Genomic DNA, 22,375 nt, shown 5'->3' on the forward strand with positions numbered 1-22,375 from the left:
GTCGGGTTCTCCGCACACCAGCTGCTTCTCCCCTGGAGAAAGGATGTTCCTTACCAAGAGATGGACATTCCATCACTAAATCCATCCCTGCCAGACCTTTGCCCCTCCCTTCCCCTTGACTCACTTGTAACTGCCTGGTCCCAAATCTGGTTTTTGGTTTGGTTTTGTTTTCAGCCTGAAAAAGGACATTTAGGACTGTATGTCGCAGCTCTCCCAAAGATAGCCAGGAAAATAGCAAGGAACCACAGAGCTTTTCCAATTCACCACATCTTACCCTGTTTCACCCCAATCCCTACTGCCGCTGCTGCAGCAATCCCAGGCTGCTGGGGGACAAAGCTCCTCCTGCTCCTCCAGATCCCTGCTCCCAACCCAGCAGCTCCCCAAAACAAACCACAACCCTCTGCAGCAGCTCCAAGCCAGCCCGTGCTCCTCTCGCTTCCAAGTCAGGGAACACCTTCCTTGTACATTCCTCTCGTGAACATTCCCACTCACCTAACCCCTAGCAAGTGTTACTGCTTCATGCATCGCTGGGAATTATTTTTGATAGGACGGGCCCTGTCATTTCCTTCTCCAAAGATCAGTTGTGCGCAGACAGCGTAAGTTCATAGGAAAAAATCAGGTTTGATATGTTCAGAGTGCACGTCTTAAAAAAAAACCAAAACAATCAAGCATGTGATAAAAATATCAATTCTTTATAATACAGTATTGCTTTATAAACAGATGGAAAAGCTAAAAGCTTTACTGGTCTTTGGTGTGCCCGGTGAGGGAAAAACTCATGATTTGTAAATCAAAACCCAAATTTGTTCTTTATTAAAAAAAAAAAACCCAACAAGTCATGGTGTGATATGAGGCAAACGGCTTTGTGGATACAGACAGAGAGCGCGCCTGGCCCCGGAGGAACAGAAATTCGGGAATTCTGTCCCTCTGACCCCGCACATGTCCCCAGGCAAAGGTCTGGAAAGCCGGGAAGGGGCGACAGGAGGGCTGGGGACTGTGCTGAGAGCAGAGAACAGCCCCGGGCCACGGGGGCAGCGCCTCAAGGGAAGGGCAAGGGAAAGAAGAATTGATCAAATCTGCTCTAATCCAGAAGCATGCGAGTAAATACTGGATAAAATGTAAAGACACCCAGAGTGGGAGAGAAAGGCCCCTCCCAAACAAGAAACAAAGCCCTGTTCTGCATGTGAATACATTCCTCCAAGACAGCCAGAGACAGCTTGTTCAGGTTAAGAACAACAAGGACTGACAGGTTGTGCAAAGTTCTCCACTACTCACTGTTCGTGTGTCGCAAAACTAATTAATTTTTCTTCATTAATATAATCCTCCCCACACCCTCACCAAAATCCTATTTTGGTCAAGTTAGGGTAGTTAAGGCATTTTGACAAGTAATTACAAGGTGATTTAAAGTAGATATCTAACATTATGCCAATTGAGGAATAGCAGATAAATTACTGAAGAGCTCCCAAATTAATCACTTATTATAAATGAAATGCCTGTTACAAGCATGATGCATTGAAATATAGTAAAATGACATGTACATGGTACATGTTAAATGACCTTAAATAAAAGCTTGACATAGTTACGCAAATATACAGTACAAGTCCACAAAAATTCTTTAAACAAGTTGAGGTAACCTCAAACTTAAACAGTTTTAATACAATAAACCAGGTAGTAAAAATCTCCTCTTGAGAGCAGGTAAGATTCCTTACTGACCAAGTTTAACTGCACTCACCTAAACAGCAACATTACCCGACTTTTTATATATAAAAACATGGCTTTAATTTATTTCTACATACTTCTCTACCAGCAAAAAAGTTAATGAAAAACTGACCAAAAATATATATATCTTTACAGCTCTCAGCTTTCATATGAGCCTCAGGAAAGGAAAAGGAAAGCTGGCTGGAAGAGGGGGGACAAACGTGAGCTACTGTCATTGAAAAGGAAATGTCATATTGCGAAGTGGCTGTTAGATAACTGTAAACATCATTAAGGATCATTGAAACCCCTAAACTTTAGTTGAAATGTAAGTTTTGCTGATTATTCATTAAGTTTCCATTTTCGTACTGGCTGCCGCTGCCGCAGCAGAAGCAAAGAGGTGCCTGTTTGAGTCAGAAAGGATCAACTGGACTTAAACTGGTGCAGCATATTCTGTTCTACAAGCAAGAGTGGCAATTATTAACACGAATTATGTTTTATATCAACAACAGAATTATCTACCCAAAGTGAAGATGCTCAGAGTTGAGGATGAGCTGTTCTTTGTGCAACCTCCCACCGTAGCATTTACCATCATCCCACGCTGAGATGGGTTCAAATGCTGAAAGACCTCAACTGTGGCCAGCTCGGCTGTTTGAGACTGAACTAGAATTTTTGTTTAAAAAAAAATAATAATTATCCACAGCCAAAACATCCAGAACCAGGCCCATTATGGACGAATGATCTGCAGAACTTTTAAGATCACAGTTAAGCACCTGAAATCACAAAACACATTTGCATCCATATAACTTGAACTAGGTTTGTTTGAAATCTCGTACTAGAAAAGGCTCCTAAGGCTGACACCATGGATGGCAAGAGCAGAATGTTTACAGCAGTTATAAATCTCCTGAAAACTGGAGCTCAGAAACACGAAACCTCGGCTATCACTGGAACAAGACTATGCTTTATGGAACTGGGTCTGTAACATACCAGCGAATCTGTCAACAACAGCGAACGTTCCTAGTAAATAGAGTAATGTGCCCTCGTGCAGAGGCGTTACCTATTGATCTAGTTTGAAAGATGATCAACCAATTCTACTCCTTGGAAAGTCACATCTCCAACGCGGCAACACTGTGGGATGGATCCTCCCCCTGTTCCAGACAAGGACTAAGCTCTCAAAGACAAGCTCCAAGCCTTGAGCTTCTTCATCTCTTGCTGGCAGACCAAGACCAGTGGACTACGAGTGGTTCTTAACAAGGGCCTCAGCTGCGTCTCTGGCCAGGCTCCGGGCTCAGGGCCGGCTGCCCGGAGCAGCTGGGAAGGAAGGAACAATCCTGCCAGCAGGAAACCGGCCGGGGGGCCCAGGGAGCTCAGCACAGCGCCAGGCCCTCAGTCTGTGTACTCAGCTACGATGGAAAGAAGGACGGTGATGTCATCTGGTTTCCCCCCTGCAATGGAAGCAAAAACCCACTTATTTCATCAAACCACAGAGGGTTGTCTTCTGATGATTTGTGACATTCCCCATAGAAAGCTCTTTAAAAACCGGTTTAAGTGTTCAAAACTTGGTTTGAATAGACACAAACTCTGCCTCTCCCACCTCCTTTCCAAAACGAGGGGAGCAGTGACATGTAACACAGCACAAAACCACTCTCCTTTTCAGCTCCAGTGAGATCAAACTATGAAAAGGAGGTCAGAACCTTGAACATTGTTGGTAGCTGGCAGAGCACAAAGCCTGTTTTCAGCAGACTCTTTAATAAATGCACAAAACACCTGACACTGCTTTGTTACATGTAAACTGCCATGAAATCAGATCTCCTCAGGAATTTCCACTGTAAATCAAACACCTCTTTAGCATCTTCTTCAGCACTGTATTACCTCAGGTCTTCCTAAAAGCTACTTAACATTTTTAGTAGTTATTTTTCAATCCTCAACAGCCAGAGCAACACAGAAATCCTGGAGAAATGGCCCAGAGGAGAGATTTTGTTACGTGGGAAGTCAAAGCAATCCCTTGGGCTCTGGAGATCTGCAGCCTCATTACTGAGTGACTGAGCTTGGAGCAACACGGAGCCCAAGTGTGACAGCTGCTACCTGAGGAAAGGGGCTTAAGGTTCTTGCAGGAAATCCTGCCCTTCTGATACAGATAGGAACATCTCTACTGGCAGAATTATATTTATTTATTTAAAAGTAAAAAATTATTAAAAGAAAGGTGTTTGCTCAGGCTCTGAGGTCTCCCAGGTGTTCCACCAATACCCTTCTAAAGAACAGAAGTAGAACCAACAGAGACATCAGTATGGGGATGCCAGTGATACAAGGGTTGCAAATTCAACCAAAAACCAAATCCCAAATCTACCAAAGAGTGGGCAGAACCTCAGCTGAAATGCAGCAGTAAGATGAGACCTTAAAAAAAACCCAAACAAAAAACTACCCTCACACAATACCACCCACACCCCCGAATCCAAGCAACAAGTCAAGTACAGGAGTACTGGAGAACTCCTATCAGGCAGGACTCCTGGGGCAGGAATGCACAGATTAGATTAAAAATAAAACAATCAGGGCACTGTGTTCTCCATGCTCCAGCTGCTTCCCCACAGGAGGCTCCTGCTCTGCGGGGCTGGGATGGCCTGTGCAGGCCCTGGGGGCTTTGCCAAATCCCACACGAGCTTGGTGCTCTCCTGCCAACCACATTTCCTACTGTTCTGTTTTCCTACTGGATTTTGGAACAGCAGAACTTCACTTTGCTGAAGATCTCCCCAAGACAGCAGCAGTGGGAGGAGGAGAAGCTCGTACCTCTGACATTCAATCCGTTGTCACAGGCGAACTGCGCAAAGGGTGACATGTACGTGGGGTCATAGGCCAGCTCGTGGGCTTGCTCAGCAATGCTCCGTGCAGTCTGCTGGATGCTCTCGTAGTTGGAGTTCTACATTCACGAGGAAAAAAGTTTATTCTTATTCAGAAGCCTACAGAAGCTGTTGTGCTGATCCGTGTCAGGTTTGGAGATCCCTCACTGCCAGGGCATTAATTATCACATTCCTTTGCAAACAGAGCCTTCCCCATTCTTTAGGCTTTGTAAATTGGGTTACAACTGTGGATCTTCACAAGGGATGGCCAGACCTCAAACCCCCACCAGGAGCTCAAGACTTGGGTTTGGAGGATTTCCAGAATTTAGAAACTTAGAAGAATACTACTCAAAACAGACTAAACTATGTCATCTGAAAGGAACAGAGCATTTGGCAGCTGTCCCTGCAGGGCACCCTACAAGGACCTTCCCTGCCTCCCAAGCAGGCTCTGGTGAAGTATTTGTTTTATCTTGAGTGCAAGTCTTGCACCTCTGGCTCTCTCACCCCAGCTGACCAGAGCACACTTGGGGTGAAGGGGCACTTTCAAGTCGGATGAGAAAAAATGCACTGAGAGCACACACACTTTCTCCAAGATGTTTTTTTCCCTGTTTCAGTAATTCTGCTGCTTTACTCCCAGGCTTTCCTCACTCAAGCCAACATGACAGACAACCACTGCTCTTTTTGTCTGTAACCATTTTTAAATGCCTTGTCATTTCAAGAGCCTTCCCTGCAGGTTTGGGAATTAGCAGGCATTTATGTGATTAACTTTTGGCTGAACCTCTTGGGGAACTCCGGTGCCTTTCCCAAACACACCAAAAGGTGGAGCTCAGCTTTCTTCCACAAGGGAATGCCAGCTCCAGTGGCCAGCCTGGACACCCTTACCCTCTGCAAACAAGGGTGTGAGGTGGCTGCAGCCCCAGTGACACATTAGTCACCTGCGGAGCTGCAGGATAAGAGGAGGCCAAATTCTCTTTAAAATCACACTGTAATTCTCTTATTTGCATTTCACAGCAAAATAGTTTCCTCAAGGAGTTTATACATATTGATATCTCCTTAAGTGTACTTTCCTTTCTGTAAGTAAACAGCCTGAAGCTAAATGTTCTCAGCCAAGTTAAAATATTTTAACATATTCTTACTATTTAAAAAGAACATTTGTGGTCACTAACATGGAACAGTTGACAGGATTTTTTTTTTTTACAGAACACTGAAGATTTTCAAGCATGTGCAACCCACAATTCAGACAGCCCATACTGTGTCAGAATTACTGGTTTATAAACCTTCAGAGAAGCTGGAAGTTATTTTAAGTGTAAGCTCACCCTCAAGTAACCCAGAAGAGGATTCTCTATTTTCCTGTGTATCATCTCCAACCTGCAGGTGCAGTGTGTGGCCAAAGGCAGCACCTGCTACTGAACATATATCTCCCCCTTCCCTTCCCCTCCTCCTCTCCCCCTCCCTCACCAGTTACTGACATGGAACCAGCTGTCACTTGGGAAATTTATGCCCAAGCTGCTGCTTCTGGATTCAGCCTGGATGCAGATGCAAGAGAAAGCCCTCTGGGGTCAATGTCCCTTGCACTGCTCCCATGGGGTATTATCTGAAAAGCCTTTTAATGATACAGCACTTTGTGGTGGGGTTTTTATATAAAACACAAAGGTTGCGTGCATTAGAAGTAAAGGTAGTAACTATAAAGGTTTAGCCAGCACAAAAGATGTGAGAGCTTGAGGACACACACACTCACCTTCAGCTTTTTCAACTCCTGCAGGATCATGTAGTCAGGCATGTTGTCAAACAGTCCGTCTGTGGCGGTCAGGATGATGTCCCCAAGCTGGACATCGAAGGACGTGCTGTCAGCAGCCTCAGGGCTGGGGAGGGGACAGAGGTTAAAGGACTCCAGCCCTCACAAAGACACCAAACAACCTCAAAGAGCACATCCACAGCTCCTGCACTTCACTACTCTTTGGTGGTTTGTGCAAGAGAAAGAAATAATCACTCACTGTGGAGCTTTAGTTCCAGGATGGGCTGTCAGGAAAGCCCCACCACAGGCATTGTGATGGCAAACAGGTCCTGTTCCAGTTATTGCACCCAGGATTTGCAGTTAAAATTCCCACATGAACAATCCTGCAAACTAATCTGCTTCAGGAGTGTGTCTCCATGGAAACCATTAAGCAGAATGGCAGCTCAGGGCTTCCTTCTGCTCATCTTGAAGATGTAAGAGAGCAGTACTTGAAAGGACAATTCATAAAGAGCCTGGCCCAAACACTTCAGGATTTTGAATCACTTCCTAATTCAATGGAATATGAAACACGTCTGGAAATCGCTACCAGAGTCTGTTGGAATGTTTGTGTCTAACACATTACACAACACCAAGAGGAGAAAACACCTAGCTTGGACATGAATATTGCTGCAAAATCTGATTCTCAGAAACAACATAACAAACCTTTCATTTTTAAACACTCTTCAGGGGTCTGTAAAAGCGAGAAATTGCTGCATCCCAGGCCACTGGGCTCTGCCAAAACACAGAGGAGCTGCTTTGCTCAATTGATGTGTAGCTTCAGGAAGGCTGATGGAGTTAAGATTGCCTGCCTATGCCCATATATAGCCAAATTCATCACTAAACTGGGACAACAAATAAAAAAGGACAGGAGAAGCGTTTCGACAAGGAGCATGAGTACTAATTAACGTCAGGAACAGTGCAGGAACCAGGCAGAAAGCTGTAATCATGATTCAGAGCTCAAGTGTGGGAGCACATTTATCTTGTGCTTTCCTTATTACTGGATGACTCAGATTACTTGGCTTCCCTGACTTCCACTGGACATTATCAATTATCCTTCTGCTCTTTGTTTTTATGATCTTCCTACAGATGACAGAGAGTATCAGGAAAATTAAGATTTTTACAGCTCTAGAATTTCGAACCATCATTTAATTTTAGTCTAACAAAGAGCTTGGAATACTGAAAGGTTCTAATTTCAGAGTCCTACCCTGGCTTCCTCTCAGCAGTTGCAGGATGAAGAAACAAAACCACACACAAGAATGGTCAGGAGTTTCAACAGCTTAACCAACACTTTCAAAAAGAGCTATTTTGGATTAAAGTCTCAACCTTTACTGCATCAGCCCTGATAATGCACAGAATCATTTAGGCTGGAAAACACTCAAGCTCATTGAGCCCAAAACTTCAGCTGCCTACTGCATTCCCTGTATTCCACGGCCACTCTTTGAGGATTCTGTTACCATCTCATATTCACATGAGGGGTATTACTTTAATGAGGGAGACATTTCTGAGAGCTGCATTTTAACACATATTTGAAAGCTGTTTGGTTTTGAATTTATTTCATATTACTGGTGAGACTTCACAAAGTCAGGATGGATCAGCCTGACATTCCTAGGGGAAGACACAAGAACAAGCCTGCCTTTGAAACAACTCATTTCTGTGAACAGATTGTCCTTTCCTCATACTCTCATTCCCAGCTTGGTGTTCCGCCAAACAGTTTTTTTGCTCGTTTTGGTCAAATACAATATGCTGCTGGAAACAGCAAGTTGGAAACACAAGTTACAGTCACATGTCCCTCTGCTCTATTCTTCAAGCACTTGCAACCTCGGTGCCAAGATATCTAAATTAGCTACTCCAAACAGTCCCAAGGGAGCACATACAGGGATTGGAACCAAAGCTGCTGGTAAGTCCAGCCACTTGTCCACACACCAGCTATAGTGGGTGACATCTCCCCATGGATCAGAACATGCCCATGGCTGTGGGAATATGCCACCATGAACAGCCCAATAAATTCAGACTGTGCAACAGGTACAAAGTTAAGTACAAGGTGAGAAATGTTCCCATTTTATCTAAAGAGGGAGGGTGGCAGGTGCAGGACCTGTCTGGATATTTGTTTAAATCCTATGTGCTACAGAAGAGCCCCACAGCAGTAAAACTGCAACTTTTTGGGAGCTGGTCACATGCACAGGTTAAAAATTAAGGTTCCTCTTCCCCCTTACCTGTCACTTAAGACAACTCCTTCTGCCTCTGGTGGAGCTATTGACAGCTGGAAGGGAGTGTTGAAGTAATGCTGCTGCTCATCGGATCGATGGACGACTTCTCCTCCTCTGACTACCAAAAATCCAGAATCTCCCAAGTTGGCTGTATGTAAACGATGACTTGATCTGTCCAGGACTACTATACAAGCTGTGCTGCTCCCTGCAAACACAGTGACTGCAGTCAGCCTTACAGAAACTGCTTGTTCTCTCACTGATTTGATCAATAGTTCAATTATTACAACACTTACCAAAGCTTAAAAGTCAGGAGAAATGGTAATACTCAACAATGCCAGAATTAATATAAAATAAAACTAGCAAAATGCTAGAAATCTTTGCAATGCAAACTATGATTTTTGTGTAGAATTTACTCTTCCTGCTTTGATTTTGGTAAACACGTTATGCTGACAAATACCTGTTTTGTTTGGCTTTATTTACAGTTTTCCATCCCAACATACGTCAGCACATTCTGCTATAGGACCGGATTTACAGAACTCACATAAAATACTGAAATTCCAAAATCATGGAGATAATAGAATTCTAGTAGCATCCATACAATACTAGGAGCTCTCCACACAGTTTCACTCATCAGCTGTAAATAAACCACACCAAGTAAAGAACTGTTTGCAATTAAGTATTAGGTCCTGCTGCATTTCTCTGCTCAGAACATGAAATGCTTTTCCTCCCAGCCTGGCTCTGCTTCAGGTTTAAACCTGAGCTTGCTTCAGGTTTAAAAAATAATAATCCTGTCATGTCTTCAGGATACCAACTCCACAAGTTTAAGGAAAACATGTTTCAGAGACAAATACTATTCCAAATTAAAGTAATAGCAGAAACATGATGTCAACTGTGCTTGGAACCATCCCAGCCATGCTTGAGGGCACTGAGGAATTCTCCATTCATTCACTGGGAAGTAGCCACCAACTGTGCTTGGTTGCAAGCCTCAAAAATGCTGTATTGCAAAGAAACCTGAAGTCCTACACAGCAAACAGTCATCGCTCAATTTTGCAAACAGGACAGCACAGCCACCAAAAGACCTTTTAATGCCCAAGGGGGTGAAATACAGCTACAGCATTTCTTCTCGACTTCTGCCCCCTATCACCAGCTCATGAACTGTCTTCATCTTCTACCTCCATGTTCTTCCAGCAGGATTTTCCAAGCACAGCTCCATGTTGGACAGACCACAAGCTTGCAGTGAGCAAAGCTTAGGATCAGGCTTGCTAGAGCAGAAGTCCAGCTGGCTCCAGGCATTGCCCGTTCCAGATGTTTCTCTTTCTAACATACAGAGTTCCCTGCAATGCACTTGCCCTGAATCTGTTCTCTAGTGAACACACAGGACCTTCTCCATCCTTAATGAATGTTAAGTCAAAGCAGTATATCTGGAAAAAATTCTGATTTTATATGTGACAGTGTCCAAAATTGTTCTGCAACACAAGAGTGATTAAATAAATGGCACAGATTCTCCCCTTTTCAGTTTTATTTTATATTATTTACTGGATCAATCCTGATGAACCAAGTATCCAGGCTTAAAGCACAACAGCAAGGAAAAGTTATTGCCTAGTGAATCTTTCTTAATGAAGTCTTCTCCTGTCCCTTTATTTTAAATAAACTCTAAATGCGCATTGCTGTGGCAGTTCCAGGGGTTTATTCCTCTTACTAAAAATACTGTTCTCAGTTAAAGGAGAAACACTAAGGATCATTAGTTTCAAATTCTAACTCTATTAGCAGAGTGTAACCAGGAGGCCATGTGTGGAATGCAGATCTTGTGACTCAGCACACGCTGCTTTTCAGCACTGCAAAGGTCAAGCCCAGCCGAGCTGCTCCGTCTCCAAAGGCGTAGGGAGAGCTCTCGCCAGTGCCCCACTTTGTAGCTCACTTACAGCTACATCTGCTTTGCACAAATAAGCACCATTCAACACACCAAATCCTAATGTAATTACTGACCACTGCTTTTTCGTGACACTTAAGGTCACTCCTGAGGTTCCAACCTATTCTTTTGGCATATAATGCGAGAACATCTGCTCCCAGCTCAGCAGACAAGTTAAATATAGCTCACAGAGCACTGCTCTGGCACAGCAGCTTAAGGTCAGGTGAGCCCTGTGCATTTCATGCAGGGCAAACACTTTCTTGGTGCAGAAGAGGTCTCATGTCCTTTAGAGAAGTGTCCCCTTGGCAGAGTTGTCAGCTGAGGCCAAGTATCACCTCTATCTGCTTCCAGTCCCCAGGCAGCTGAATGCCCTGTGTCCCACCAAGGTTAACACAGAATATGTGAAGCATCTACTTCAGCTGGCTTTCAGAAAGATCTGTAATGAATCCCCCCCCAAAGATTTATAAAAATAATGCTACCAGAGATCGCATGATATGAATTACTGAAGTCAACCAACTGGGGTTTGAGTCCACAGGACATAAAAGGCAATAGGAGCAGAGTAAGGCCAGGAATGAACAGAACTGCATCCAATTATCCTCAGAAAATATTTTTCCTTGCATAGCTGAAGCAGAAAGCCACAACCAGCCATGAAGAGTTTTTAGCAGAGAACAGTTATTTATACATATAAAATACAGAGTGAGCACATGTGCACAGTGTGTTCCACTGCAGAACTCGCTCTGCAAACTCTGGTGAATTCACCCTTCCCACAGAAAGACTGTTTGCCTTGTATTTTATAGATAAATACACACACATCAACACTCCCTGCATTACTAAATTAATTAAAACAGTTTCGGAGAAAATAAGGATGCCACCAAGGCAACTACATTTCTATGTTTTCAGTTAATTAAGAGATGTTAACTGCCTGCAAATTAGAATGATAACAGATTCAAGCACCCTTCAGTAAGCCCATGTGTAGGTAACACACAACCCAGATTGAACTGACATATTTTTGGTGTCTTACCAAGCAAAGGTACTTTGTTCTGCAGCAGCTCACAATAGCCTGCGGTGAGAATTCCAACAGGATTGCTTGGAACAAACCGTCCTTCTTTTACTAAACGTTCACATGTTCGCATGAGAGTCCCTGAGAACTGAGAAGGGTCAACCCCGTAGTCTCTCCAGCCACCTACACCATCTGCCACCCCTGCAAGGAAACACAAAACCAGAGTTACCTGAACAGAAATGGCTTTCAAAACAAAGGGTTTAATTATTTGCATCACTTATGATCTAAGTAACTAAAAGGTAGGACATGACACCGGCTTGGAAAACATTTTTGGTTAACATAACAAATTTCTGAGTATTTTTAAGATAACTTCTGGTATCAGCTCCCAGACCAAATTCCAAATATAATCTGAATTGCTGAAAGGAAGGTAAAAGTCTAATGCTGAGAATGAAGAGGCTGTCTCCACTGGAGAACAAATAATGAGAAATCTGGGGTTAAGATGGGGATTCAATCCCATTAACCTCTCATCAGTCCATTAAAAGGGAAGAGGTTTCACTAATTTTAAAAGTGAAGGTCAACATTTTAACTAGTACAGAAATGACACAGAAACACTTGCTGCTATTCAGCAGCACAGTTTTTTTTCCCAGACTACCTACTCATATGAAGGACAATGATTTCTATTTGGTGTTCTCAGTATCTGTAGAAAATAAATCCCCATTTTACAAGTGTTTTCCAAAATCCATGTAACCAACACAATGCTGGGACCTACCCCTTCCAAGGAGAGTTTGTTGCTTACAGCTTCAGCCAAGCAAGAGAATGAAAACTGACCGTGATCCAGACAATTTTCAATTATTCAAAATAACCCGGAGATCAGAAAATTAGACCAATTCTACCAAAGCCTGGGAAGCTTCTAAGCAACCACATGGAAAACATGACTGTGACTGTGGTCATGGAAAGGGGGTGATCAGAGGGAGGTGAGCAGCAGACACATTTTCTGCTGGTCATTTGGTTTAAGAACTTTGAACTTCTTCCAATTGCCTAAATGACAAAAGCAAAATACCACTGAAGGTATTATTTGAGATTAAAATGTTACTTTGTGGAAATTGTTCCAAAAATCTTTTTGATCCTCAGCACGAGACAAATAATTTCAAGCAGATTTCCAAAACATAGTAAAGCTGAAATATGTTCATGATAAAAGCACCAAAAATGAATTTCAGAGCTCAGATTGTGCTGAAGGAAAAAAGGATTGTGTCTGCTCAGGAAAAAAGACACCGCTATTATCAAAGGCATGCAAATGTGAGTGAGAAGATAAAACTCAGTTTCCTCATCTCTGAACGCCCTTCACACGGGACATGGTCTGAAACTGAGACGGGAGGTTTAGAGCCGACCTTGGAGTGAACTATAATCTGACAGGAGGTTATAGGCAGATTCTGAACAGCCTATCAACATTAATCAGATTTCTCCCTAAAATAGTGCACAACCTTTTAGACACCTGCTTTGTCCCTCTGCTTTCTCAGAAGAATGTTACAGGAATGCAGATCCCTGCATTCACCTCTTTGAGCAATCCCTGGCAAGAAGCTCATGCAAAAGCACCCTGCGTTGTCAGAAATTACTTTTCTGGATCCTTCAAGAACAGATTAATCCTCTCCCTACAGGTCTCACAACCTCATATTAATACTGGATTAACCCTTTGCTTTCTGCTGCCACACAGACAAGCCTAGAATAACAGATCATAAAGGAAAGGTTCTAGATCCAGAACTCAAAACAGAAACTCAGCTTGAGGTCAGATGATGGTGCTTTATGTGAAGGTACCAAATAAACTTTTTGTTCCTTCCCTTTAAGATGAATATGGTCCAGATGTATTTCTGCACTGCCTCACTAACAACAGGTTAATGCAATGAAAAGATGATGTTTGATAAACGCTGCCCAAAGCTCCTGGCTCCCAAGGCAGTTACAAAGAAAGCTCAGCAGAAGCTACGGAGTTCCCTCAAGCCATCCAGGAAAGCCTTTTACATCAGTGCTGGGAAACACTGGAACAGAAACACTACAGCTTTAGCACAGAGTACCAGAAAGCCACCACAGCAAGCATCTGAGAAGGCCAATTATCAAAACCTATTAAATTTTTAAAGGAAAAATGAGCATGCCATCTGACTTTCTTTGTTCATTTCTTACTGCAGGCAGGAAATATGAATCCGTAATCATGGCAGCACCCTTCATACTCTGTCCTGAGCCATATACTGCCTTTGTCTGTCTGCTTTTTGCAAGCTATAAACAGCTTTAAGTAGGTTCTGCCAGTGCCTTCCAAAGCAATCACCCTCTAGACATCCACCAGCAGCTCCTCTGGCTTTGCTGGGTACCACACTTGAGAGAACACACTGTCTGATCCCACAGCACCAGGACAGCTCCGCTGTCTCCCTGCTCCACCCCGGCACAGAAGCTGACACAACCACTGCATTCAGGAGCAGGCCCTGGAGGCTGCTTTTAGTGACACCTCCACAACCCCCCACCAGCTACCAACTCTATTTCTTGGCCTTGCCCCAAATGGAGAAGCAGGGGGTTTATAAAGGTTTGGGGCCAAGACCTTTAATCATCCTGTCCTACTTTCAATATGGTTTTAAAATAAACCCAGCATCTTTGCATTGTAGAATCTCTGTAAATTGAACAATTTCACATGGGAGAGGAATATGTGATTTTGAAACAGTTTGAGTAAACTGCTACTGAAATAGATGAAATGTAAATGAGAATAAAGTTTAAGTAAACTTTGTGCTATTTGATATACAGCAAATAAGGAGTGAAACTATTTCAAACTCCAGAAGCAGCAAAAACTAAACACTCGACTTTGATTAATACCAGGTTTTCCCTCTGTCATCAAAAGAAAATTCAAAGGTGTTGCTATTGGCAAGATCACTCCCAAGGAATAATGCCAAACTCTATTTATATATAATACCTTTGCTTTCATCCAAGAAAAAAAAAGGGTATATATTCAAAATAATTACCTTTTCAACAAATACTCATGTTTTCCTTTGAGCCATAAACCATTGTGTTCCAGTATTAACCATGTTACAAATTAGGAATCACAGGACGTTAAAGACAAACTGCATGGCTGAGAATTGCTGAAATTGAACTGTACACAAACTTTGGGGTTTTTTTCATTCAAGCCATTGAGTAAATGAGAAAATTTTATAGAAAGAACATTTCTGTGGCTATTCCCTGTTCAAGTCCATGCAGAAATTACACAAACATCCACGTGACAGTGCAATGCCTGCAGCCAGATGAACCACCACTGTAAATAAAGCAATTGAAAATTTCACAATAAATTACTTCAGAAGAATAAATACTTCTCAAGTATTTAACTATATTACAGAGATTTCTCAGAATCTGAGAGTTAACACTCCACTACATTGCCTTGTGCTGGAAAATGCACAAATATGCCTGCCAGATAAAATACTTGCTGCATGTGTCAATCCAAAAACGGGCTTTTTCCAACTCCTCAAAGATTCAGAGTATCAAAATCTCTCTTACAGAAACACCTGTCAGGAAGTTACAAGACAAAGCACGAGTGACTGATGCTGCAGCACTGAAACTGAGCCAGGGAAGATGCTGGCAGTGAAACTTGTTAAAGCTGATTTCAAAATGCTAAAAGCACCTGGGATAAGATGGCAGCTGAAATCCAAATGCGAAATTGTTTTGCCTGCCAGCACATGAGTTCCCTGCAGAAGCCCAGGGAAAACCAGCCAGTGCTGAAAGCAGCAATATCTGCTTTTCACCACTCACTTGTGTGAGATCCAGGTGTTCTGCCTGGTTCAGAGCAAATATAAACTAAACAGCCTGAGAGTTCATAACAAACCCCTGATACTGATCAAACCCTGTTTAATATAAATAATGTTATGAGGGCCAGTTCTGCTTAACTGGGAAATTAACCTGCCCGCAGTCAGAGTCCAAAAGCACCACCCTGTCCCAAAAATCTCTTGAGAGATGGATACGTTGAAATATTGCATCAGCCAAGAATAAAAATCACACAGAGAAGCACCAGGCAGGCACAAATGTATCAGCAGGAGCTGCTTTTGCATGCAACCACAATTAACTTTCTAAGGCACTCCGCACATCCTACTGAACTTTCAATTTCTTGAGATTCTTACCTGAAATAGCAATGAATCACTGCTAAAAGAACATCAAAAGGATATATTTATAACTGAATTTTGCATCAAGTATGAAGGCTAAAATGGTAGAAAGGTGCAATGAGTTGCACCACACAAGTTTGAAATATAGCACCTAGTATTTGTCAACATATCAGAACTGAGATAAACTGATAAGATTTGTTGTGTTATCAGTGGTAGGATAAATCACACACACCTAGACAGGTTCTCCATCAAAACCAAGTCCAATGCTCAAAGCCAGCACTGACCCTCAGCAGCTTCCCTGGATCTGTCAGAGCCAAAGGGTGTCTATCCCCTCCCCAGGGTTTTGACAAAGAAAATAGCCCAGTTAAATACAAATCCCTAAAGGCAGGTTGAGTGTGACTGCTAACAAGTTACAGAAGGAAAGGTTACTTATTCATACTGTTACAGTAAAACTTAAACTACCCTTGCATGAAACAGAAAGGTTCTGGAAGAGTAACTGGGTAAGTGACAACAGGGAGCAAAAAACAAAGGCAAAGTGAGCAATGATCTTGAAGAACAAACTGAAGGAGAAACAGGGAACTGGAAACATTAAATTGTGCATCTACTCCCAGAAGAAAGCAACAGTTCCTCATATCTATTTCCCCCCCACTACAGCATACTCGTTCTTGAAGCAGATTTTTCCAGGTAGAATTCTTCCCTATTTTATTGAAGCCTGAGAAAACACTCACTGGATTTGGGGAGCTCCAGGAGAACACTATAATTTATTTATGAAGGCTTTACAAAAAATTCCCTAGTCACAACTATTTAATTTCTCAGGGTGTTCAGTGACTGTGGAACTGATGAGAAAGGACAGGTACTGGGGGCAGACACTGAAATAAATCCCTGCCAGCCTGACCCATCCCAGGCTCAGTATTCACAGCATGGATGAACCAGAGCAAAGAGCAGGAGATTTTTCCAAGGATTCCTATGACATAGGTATGATTAACCCTCACCTCTGGTACTGTGCTCAGCTTTGCTTATTTCTCCCTGATTTCTGACAGAATCTGCTCTTCCTTCAGGCCAAGATCTGTGTATGAATGGAAAACTGGCTGCCATCACCAAGCATCAATAGCATTTACAGCTAAAACTAGTGTTAACTGGAAATTCTGACCTGAACACTTGTGTGCAGTGTCCTTGCAGAAACTGTGGGGAAGAATAACCAGATATAAGCTTCATTCTCAGAGGTTATTCAATGCTGCTCCAGAGCAGCTCTGCTGACAAGAAAGGCAGCCAGTGTGACTATTAATGGGGTAGTTCTCAACCTGTAGTTTCCCTACAAATTCCAGCACCGATACTCCCTATGTTAAACAGAAAATTGCCTGTGACCTGTTCGAACTAAGACATGTGTGCAGCTCTGCAAATCTCTGATCACTGCCTCCCAGGTGCCCTGAGCTCTCCAACACAGTAGGTGAAAGGCTACTCCAAGGGAGGCGGGCGATTCTCACCTCCTTTAGTGTGATAAGTTGTGATAAGGCAGCAATCTCTTTAATGGGTATGATACCAAATAAACCACTTAACACAGTCCTCTATAACCTTCAGGCATCCAAGTAAGAATCCCTTCCTCCTCTACAGCTGCCAGAACAACCTTGACATTTCATCTACAAATCCATTTAGGTGCTGAAGTTGATTTTTCCTGATGACAGTGACACTGACAATATTCCAGGGGCTTTGTCACTGCAGTTTAACCTGCCTCCTATGCAGGCTGCTGACAAACTTAATTTGCAAACCAAGTGCAGTTCCTTTCCCTTTAGAGTAGCTGCCCTGCAGCACCTAGACACTTCCCTCCCCTCAAAACCTAAAAATCAAGATTTGCAGCAAATAGAACAATTGTCAAATTTTAACTCTGCAGTGAACAAACAGTTTCCTGCTGTGAGACAGTTTTTCCTTACTCCTGGGGGACAGAAATAGTTTGGAAGAGTCAAGTCACACTGGCTACACCCAAGCTTGTACCCAGCACAGACATTGTATAAGTGATGCTGTCACGGGATGCGCATTGGCTGCTGCACTGTTTCAATAATGAGTCACACAACAGCTTGGAAAATCCATAAAAAAACGAGCAAAGACATCAGGAGCCTGATAAGGCCGGAATAAGCAAGAAAAGGCAGATCCCAAAATTAAGGAAAAAAACTATCACCAGCATGTGACACTTCAAAATTTCCAGCGGTGAAAACACTGGCTTTAATGGTACATTAGTGAAATGGTTATAAAACTGTTCAAGCTAATTTTAAAAATTTGCCTTGTTCTCTATGTAGCAAAAATCCTCCATACTAATGAGAAAAAACAGAGGTGTCAGTTCCTGAAGAGTTTTGGTTTTCAGCTTTGAAAAAAACAGTATTTCTGTCCTCAAAAGTTCCAAAGGCATTAGATATCAAGCAGTACAGAACATCTCCCAAATCTCTGTGAGAGATCTCAATACTCTGAGGATCTGAACACTCAAGACACTGGCAGTGAATGAACAGAAAAGTACATCGTAGTACAAGCAGCAGAGAAAGGAAACACAGGCCTGAATTGTAAAGCTCTAGAGATTAACATTAGCAGTAAAGCCATTTCCTTTTCTCAGGGTGATCCCTAAGGAAAAGCTCCTGTTCTGAGCTTCTTGTTTCTCCCTGTGCTCAGCATGGGAAGAAACCACACAAATTTGATGGGTAAGTTCCACACAAAAGCACAAATGAGACAAAATTCTCAAGTATTCAAGAACACCAGTAACAGGCCTTATCAAGCTTGTACAACTACGGGAGGACTGGAAATAACCTGATTCTTCATAAGCTTCCTGCTGATCTTACCATGAAAGGACAAAGCTCAGACTAGAAGACACTGTTAAACATTCAGCCTTTGAACTATACAGTACACATATAACAAAAGAAGTGTTTAGCATTTTGATTCTGCCATAAACACGCTTCCAAGTCAACTCTTGTTTGACCTAAGAAAATGAATCCCCAAGCACTCATGCCAAACGGCTGGGAGTAGTTCTTTCACTGTTCCACCACACCCAATCCATCCCACACAGGCAGGCTTTCCATACACTGGTTCTAGAAAACATTGGCACAGAGGAATTTTTAATTAATTATCTGGCCTGGCTTTGTCACTGATGACTACTCACTCCAAGTGATACACTTGAAATTTACTGTGTCAAGTGTTCACTTTGGCTCAAACCAGGTGAGCCTCTTCCTTAAATGTCAAAAAATTAAGTCGGAAACCCAAAAGTGCAGCTCAGTTTTGCTGAGGTGCAGAGTTAGGTACTGAAGTAGCACAAAATTTATGAGGGTCTTAAAAAAAAAAAAAAAATCATTAAGGAACCTCAGATTTGTGATGAGAGTAAGAGGAATCGAGGGCAGGAAAACACTGGTGGTGCTGAAACTGTCTCTGCAGCAGTGCAAAACGGCTGGTTGAGAGAGTAAAGAGATGATCCCAGCAGCAGCAACTGGGAGAAAACTACTGTTTGTAAACTTAAGAGCTACAGATGAAGAAAAAGCATCAAGTTAGAAGCATTAAAACCCACTGGAACATTCCTGTTTTTGCAGAAAGTACAGAGATTTTGGGGTTTCAGTATGCATATTAAAAAATCAATAAAAAACTGATATAAAAATAGCTTTACCAGGGGAGAAAAACTCAAAAACCAAACAAACCAACAGCTTTTCTATTTAAATTATTTGCTTCTTGGTACTTAAGACATCCTGGTCTGCTGCCCTCTTTGCTGTTTGATCCTTAAGTGGAGCTACAATTCTGTTTGTTTCCAAGTTGCCATGAAAATTAATGCAAAGACCAACTTAGAAACGCAACTCTCTGTTGATTCCAGGAGGAACACAAGACAAACTGTAGGTCCACATACAGTAATTACCAAATATGGCCAAAATCCCCTAAACATCATCAAATGGGGCTAAATCTATTCCTTCCCCGCACAAAGAGTCCGCTTCAAAATACAGGAGATTCTGCATTTCTCTTAAGGGCAAACACCAATTGCTCAGTTATTTATCAGTGCTGGCCTAGCATGAACTTTAAAGGCAGCCAGGGTTAGTCACATGCTAAAGGAAGGGTGTCCAACAGCTAATTCTAATCCAAAAAAGTTTATCTGGAAGAGGCACCAGAGAGAAGATGGAGAGTGTCTAAAATGCACGCACCAAGCTTCCACATCTTGAAAGCTGTGGCATCACTTACAGTAACAGCTCCCTTGAGAACAACCAGCAATAACTGTTACCTAGCACCAACTTACAGCTTCCTGAGGAAAATGTCTCGGCTCTACTAAATGGCAACCAAGTTACAATGACAGCGCCAAACTGAAGAACCATCAACCACTTCCACAGCATGAGATGCCACAGTGCAACACCACCCGTTTAAAATAAATGAATGCAAAAAATGAACCACAGAAAGGGACAGGGAGGAGGAAGCTTTTTTTGGAGCGTCAAAGTTTTGGTGAAAATTTGCTTCTGGTTGTTACACCACAACTAACTTGTGGAGAGTGTCAGTCAGCCAAATTCAACCTTGAGTACACAGGAGAAAGGTCAAGCACTGTCAAAAGCAATGCCGCATATAGCCCGAAGATTCTATTGATTATCCATAATTATTCACTACTTCTAAAATTTGAACCCTTAAGATTTATTTCACCCATGATTCTAAACCAGAGAGTGCAATCAGGCCAGAACAAACAACGAAACTGAAGCTTGACATTTGATTCCAGTCTCAATGTCACTCTGCCTTTCACTTGACAAGGGCATTGCACGCGTTAAAATCAGGAAGTGCCTGTTCAAGTGATCTTTTCTGTGGAAATGCAATGCATGTACACGGGGCTCGGTTAGGTGTTAAAAGAAAGAAAGTGAAACGCACTGGGAGCTGTTTCTCTGAGTTTTGGAGCCACCGGGCCTTATAGGCACCCACAGGTGAAACGCCCAGGCTGGGCCCGGACAGCCGGCACACACAACCCCCCACGCCAAAGGCGGACAGAGCTGCAACAAAGAACACGAGAGCTTCCTTGGGAAGCTATAAAAGCGAACTCATGGTGACACTGACAGGCAGAACCAGCTCCTTTGTCTGCGACCGGAGGTTGAGCCGCTCGCCATGTGCAGCTCCGGGAGAGAAGGGGGGGTCACACAGCGAGGCCGAAGCCACCTCAGCCCCCAGCCCGGGCACTTACCCAGCACATCCGCGGTGCGGTGCCGCGCCACGAAACAGGCGTCATCCCCGTAGCACATCCCTTTCTTGAGGATGCCCTTGCGGAAATCTTTGCCGAAGCCACAGCTGGCCGTCACCAGGCTGTAGTCGCGGGAGTCTGTCTGCGAGAGGCCACCCAGGACCGCCCGCGCCACCAGCCTGCCGTAGGAGAGCACCGAGAACATGGCGTGGGGCGCCCAGCAGCCGAGCGCCAGGAACGCGGGGAGCCACCGGCGCAGCCGCCTCCTGCCCGCCGAGCGCCCGCCGCAGGGCGCCAGCCTTCCTTCCCCTGCCCGCCGGCCTGCGCCGCCGCTGCTCCGAGCTCTGCCCGCTGCGGACCCTCGTCCCTGCGGCTGTGGTTCACCGGCCCTCGCTGCCCCGCACGGCCCGCGCGCTGCCCCTCACGGCCGGGCTCGCCGGCAGCGCCCCCGCCTTCCGCGCCACACCCACACCCCCCCCCCCGAGGGGGGCTGTGCCAGCTGCCCGCGAAGCTCTCGGGTCTCTCTCCGGGCTCGCTCCCCGCCGCCCACGGTCCCCGGTCAGAGCCGCCCGCGCCGCCCCCGCGCCCCGCCGCCCGTCGCCGCCGCCATCTTCGCCGCGCGTGCTGAGCTGAGGGCCCCGGCGCTGGGCGGGGCGCGAGGTCGGCCCCGCCTCCCCCCTCGCGGCGCGCGTGCGCAGCGGCGGCGCGCGGCCACCCCCCATTGGCTCCCCGCCCCGCCTCATTTGCATGTTGCGGGACAATAACAGCGGGCGGCTCCCGGCAGCCCCCGCGGCGCCGAGCGGGGTCCGCGCCCCCGCCCCCCCCCCTCCGCCGCGCCGCCCCCGCCGGGCCCCGCCGCCTTTTACCCGCAATTAGCGCAATTAACGTTCTCCACACCGCGCCGAGCGCGGCTGCGCCTAACCCACATACTTGCCCTCCACGCCCCGCGTGTCTAGCGTGCTCTGAATAACTCGCGGGGACTCGCTGGCCGCCGGTGCTTCGTGCCGGCTGAGGACGGTTATGTGAGTCACGCCGCGCAGAAATGTGGGGTTTTTTTTCCAAGGATGACTCGCCCTGTTCTCCCCGGCTCGGTGCGAACGGGGACAGAGCCAGCTCAGCGCCGCGCGTGAGAGGCTGCTCTGCAACTCCATGGAAGCGCTGGCAGTTAATCCATTTTGGTTAAGGAACGTGAAATGCCAAACAAAACCCTCACGAGAAGGGCGTGTTGTGCAGTCGTCGCTCAAACCCCACTAAAACCACATTAATTATAGTCGAGCGTGACACCAAGCTCTCAGCTAGACAACTTCAACACCAACAACTTGAAGGCATCAATGCTGTAGAGACCCACAATGTTCAAAAAGACCCAATTCCTCATTTTCTGCAGCTCGGTTTTCCGTGCTGCTCGTGGGTGTGCAAAAAATGGCTTTGTCCCTTTGGAAGTTCCCAGCAGGTTGCTCTGCAAATTCGTTTAATTCCCGTGGGTACACGTCAAGAGGCTGCTGCCACTTACATAACCCGAGAGTCGTAAATAAGAAACAATAGAGGTGTAAATACAGCAGAGGCAGGTGTGAAACCTGTCCCCCGAGCTGCCTGCAGTGAAAGGAAGAGCTCTGTGCCACACTCCACCGACCCAGCCCACAGGAACGCTGCTGCAGCACCCTCATTATCACACGG

General features: G+C 44.6%; 1 protein-coding gene across 1 annotated transcript; it reads right to left on the minus strand.

The window, feature by feature from the left end:
* Positions 1-671: 671 nt before the first annotated feature.
* Positions 672-21,288, minus strand: PPTC7 (protein phosphatase targeting COQ7). Its single transcript, XM_082293633.1, has 6 exons — positions 20,705-21,288; positions 11,438-11,617; positions 8,514-8,712; positions 6,265-6,388; positions 4,477-4,606; positions 672-3,137 (listed from the first exon to the last, which is right to left on the minus strand). Exons 1-6 carry the CDS (start codon positions 20,904-20,906, stop codon positions 3,079-3,081), a joined length of 894 nt encoding a protein of 297 aa, XP_082149759.1. The 5' UTR covers positions 20,907-21,288; the 3' UTR covers positions 672-3,078.
* Between the last annotated feature and the right edge of the window lie 1,087 nt (positions 21,289-22,375).

The sequence above is a fragment of the Coloeus monedula genome (assembly GCF_965178545.1).
Source record: "Coloeus monedula genome assembly, chromosome: 18".
Taxonomy (NCBI): Eukaryota; Metazoa; Chordata; class Aves; order Passeriformes; family Corvidae; genus Coloeus; species Coloeus monedula.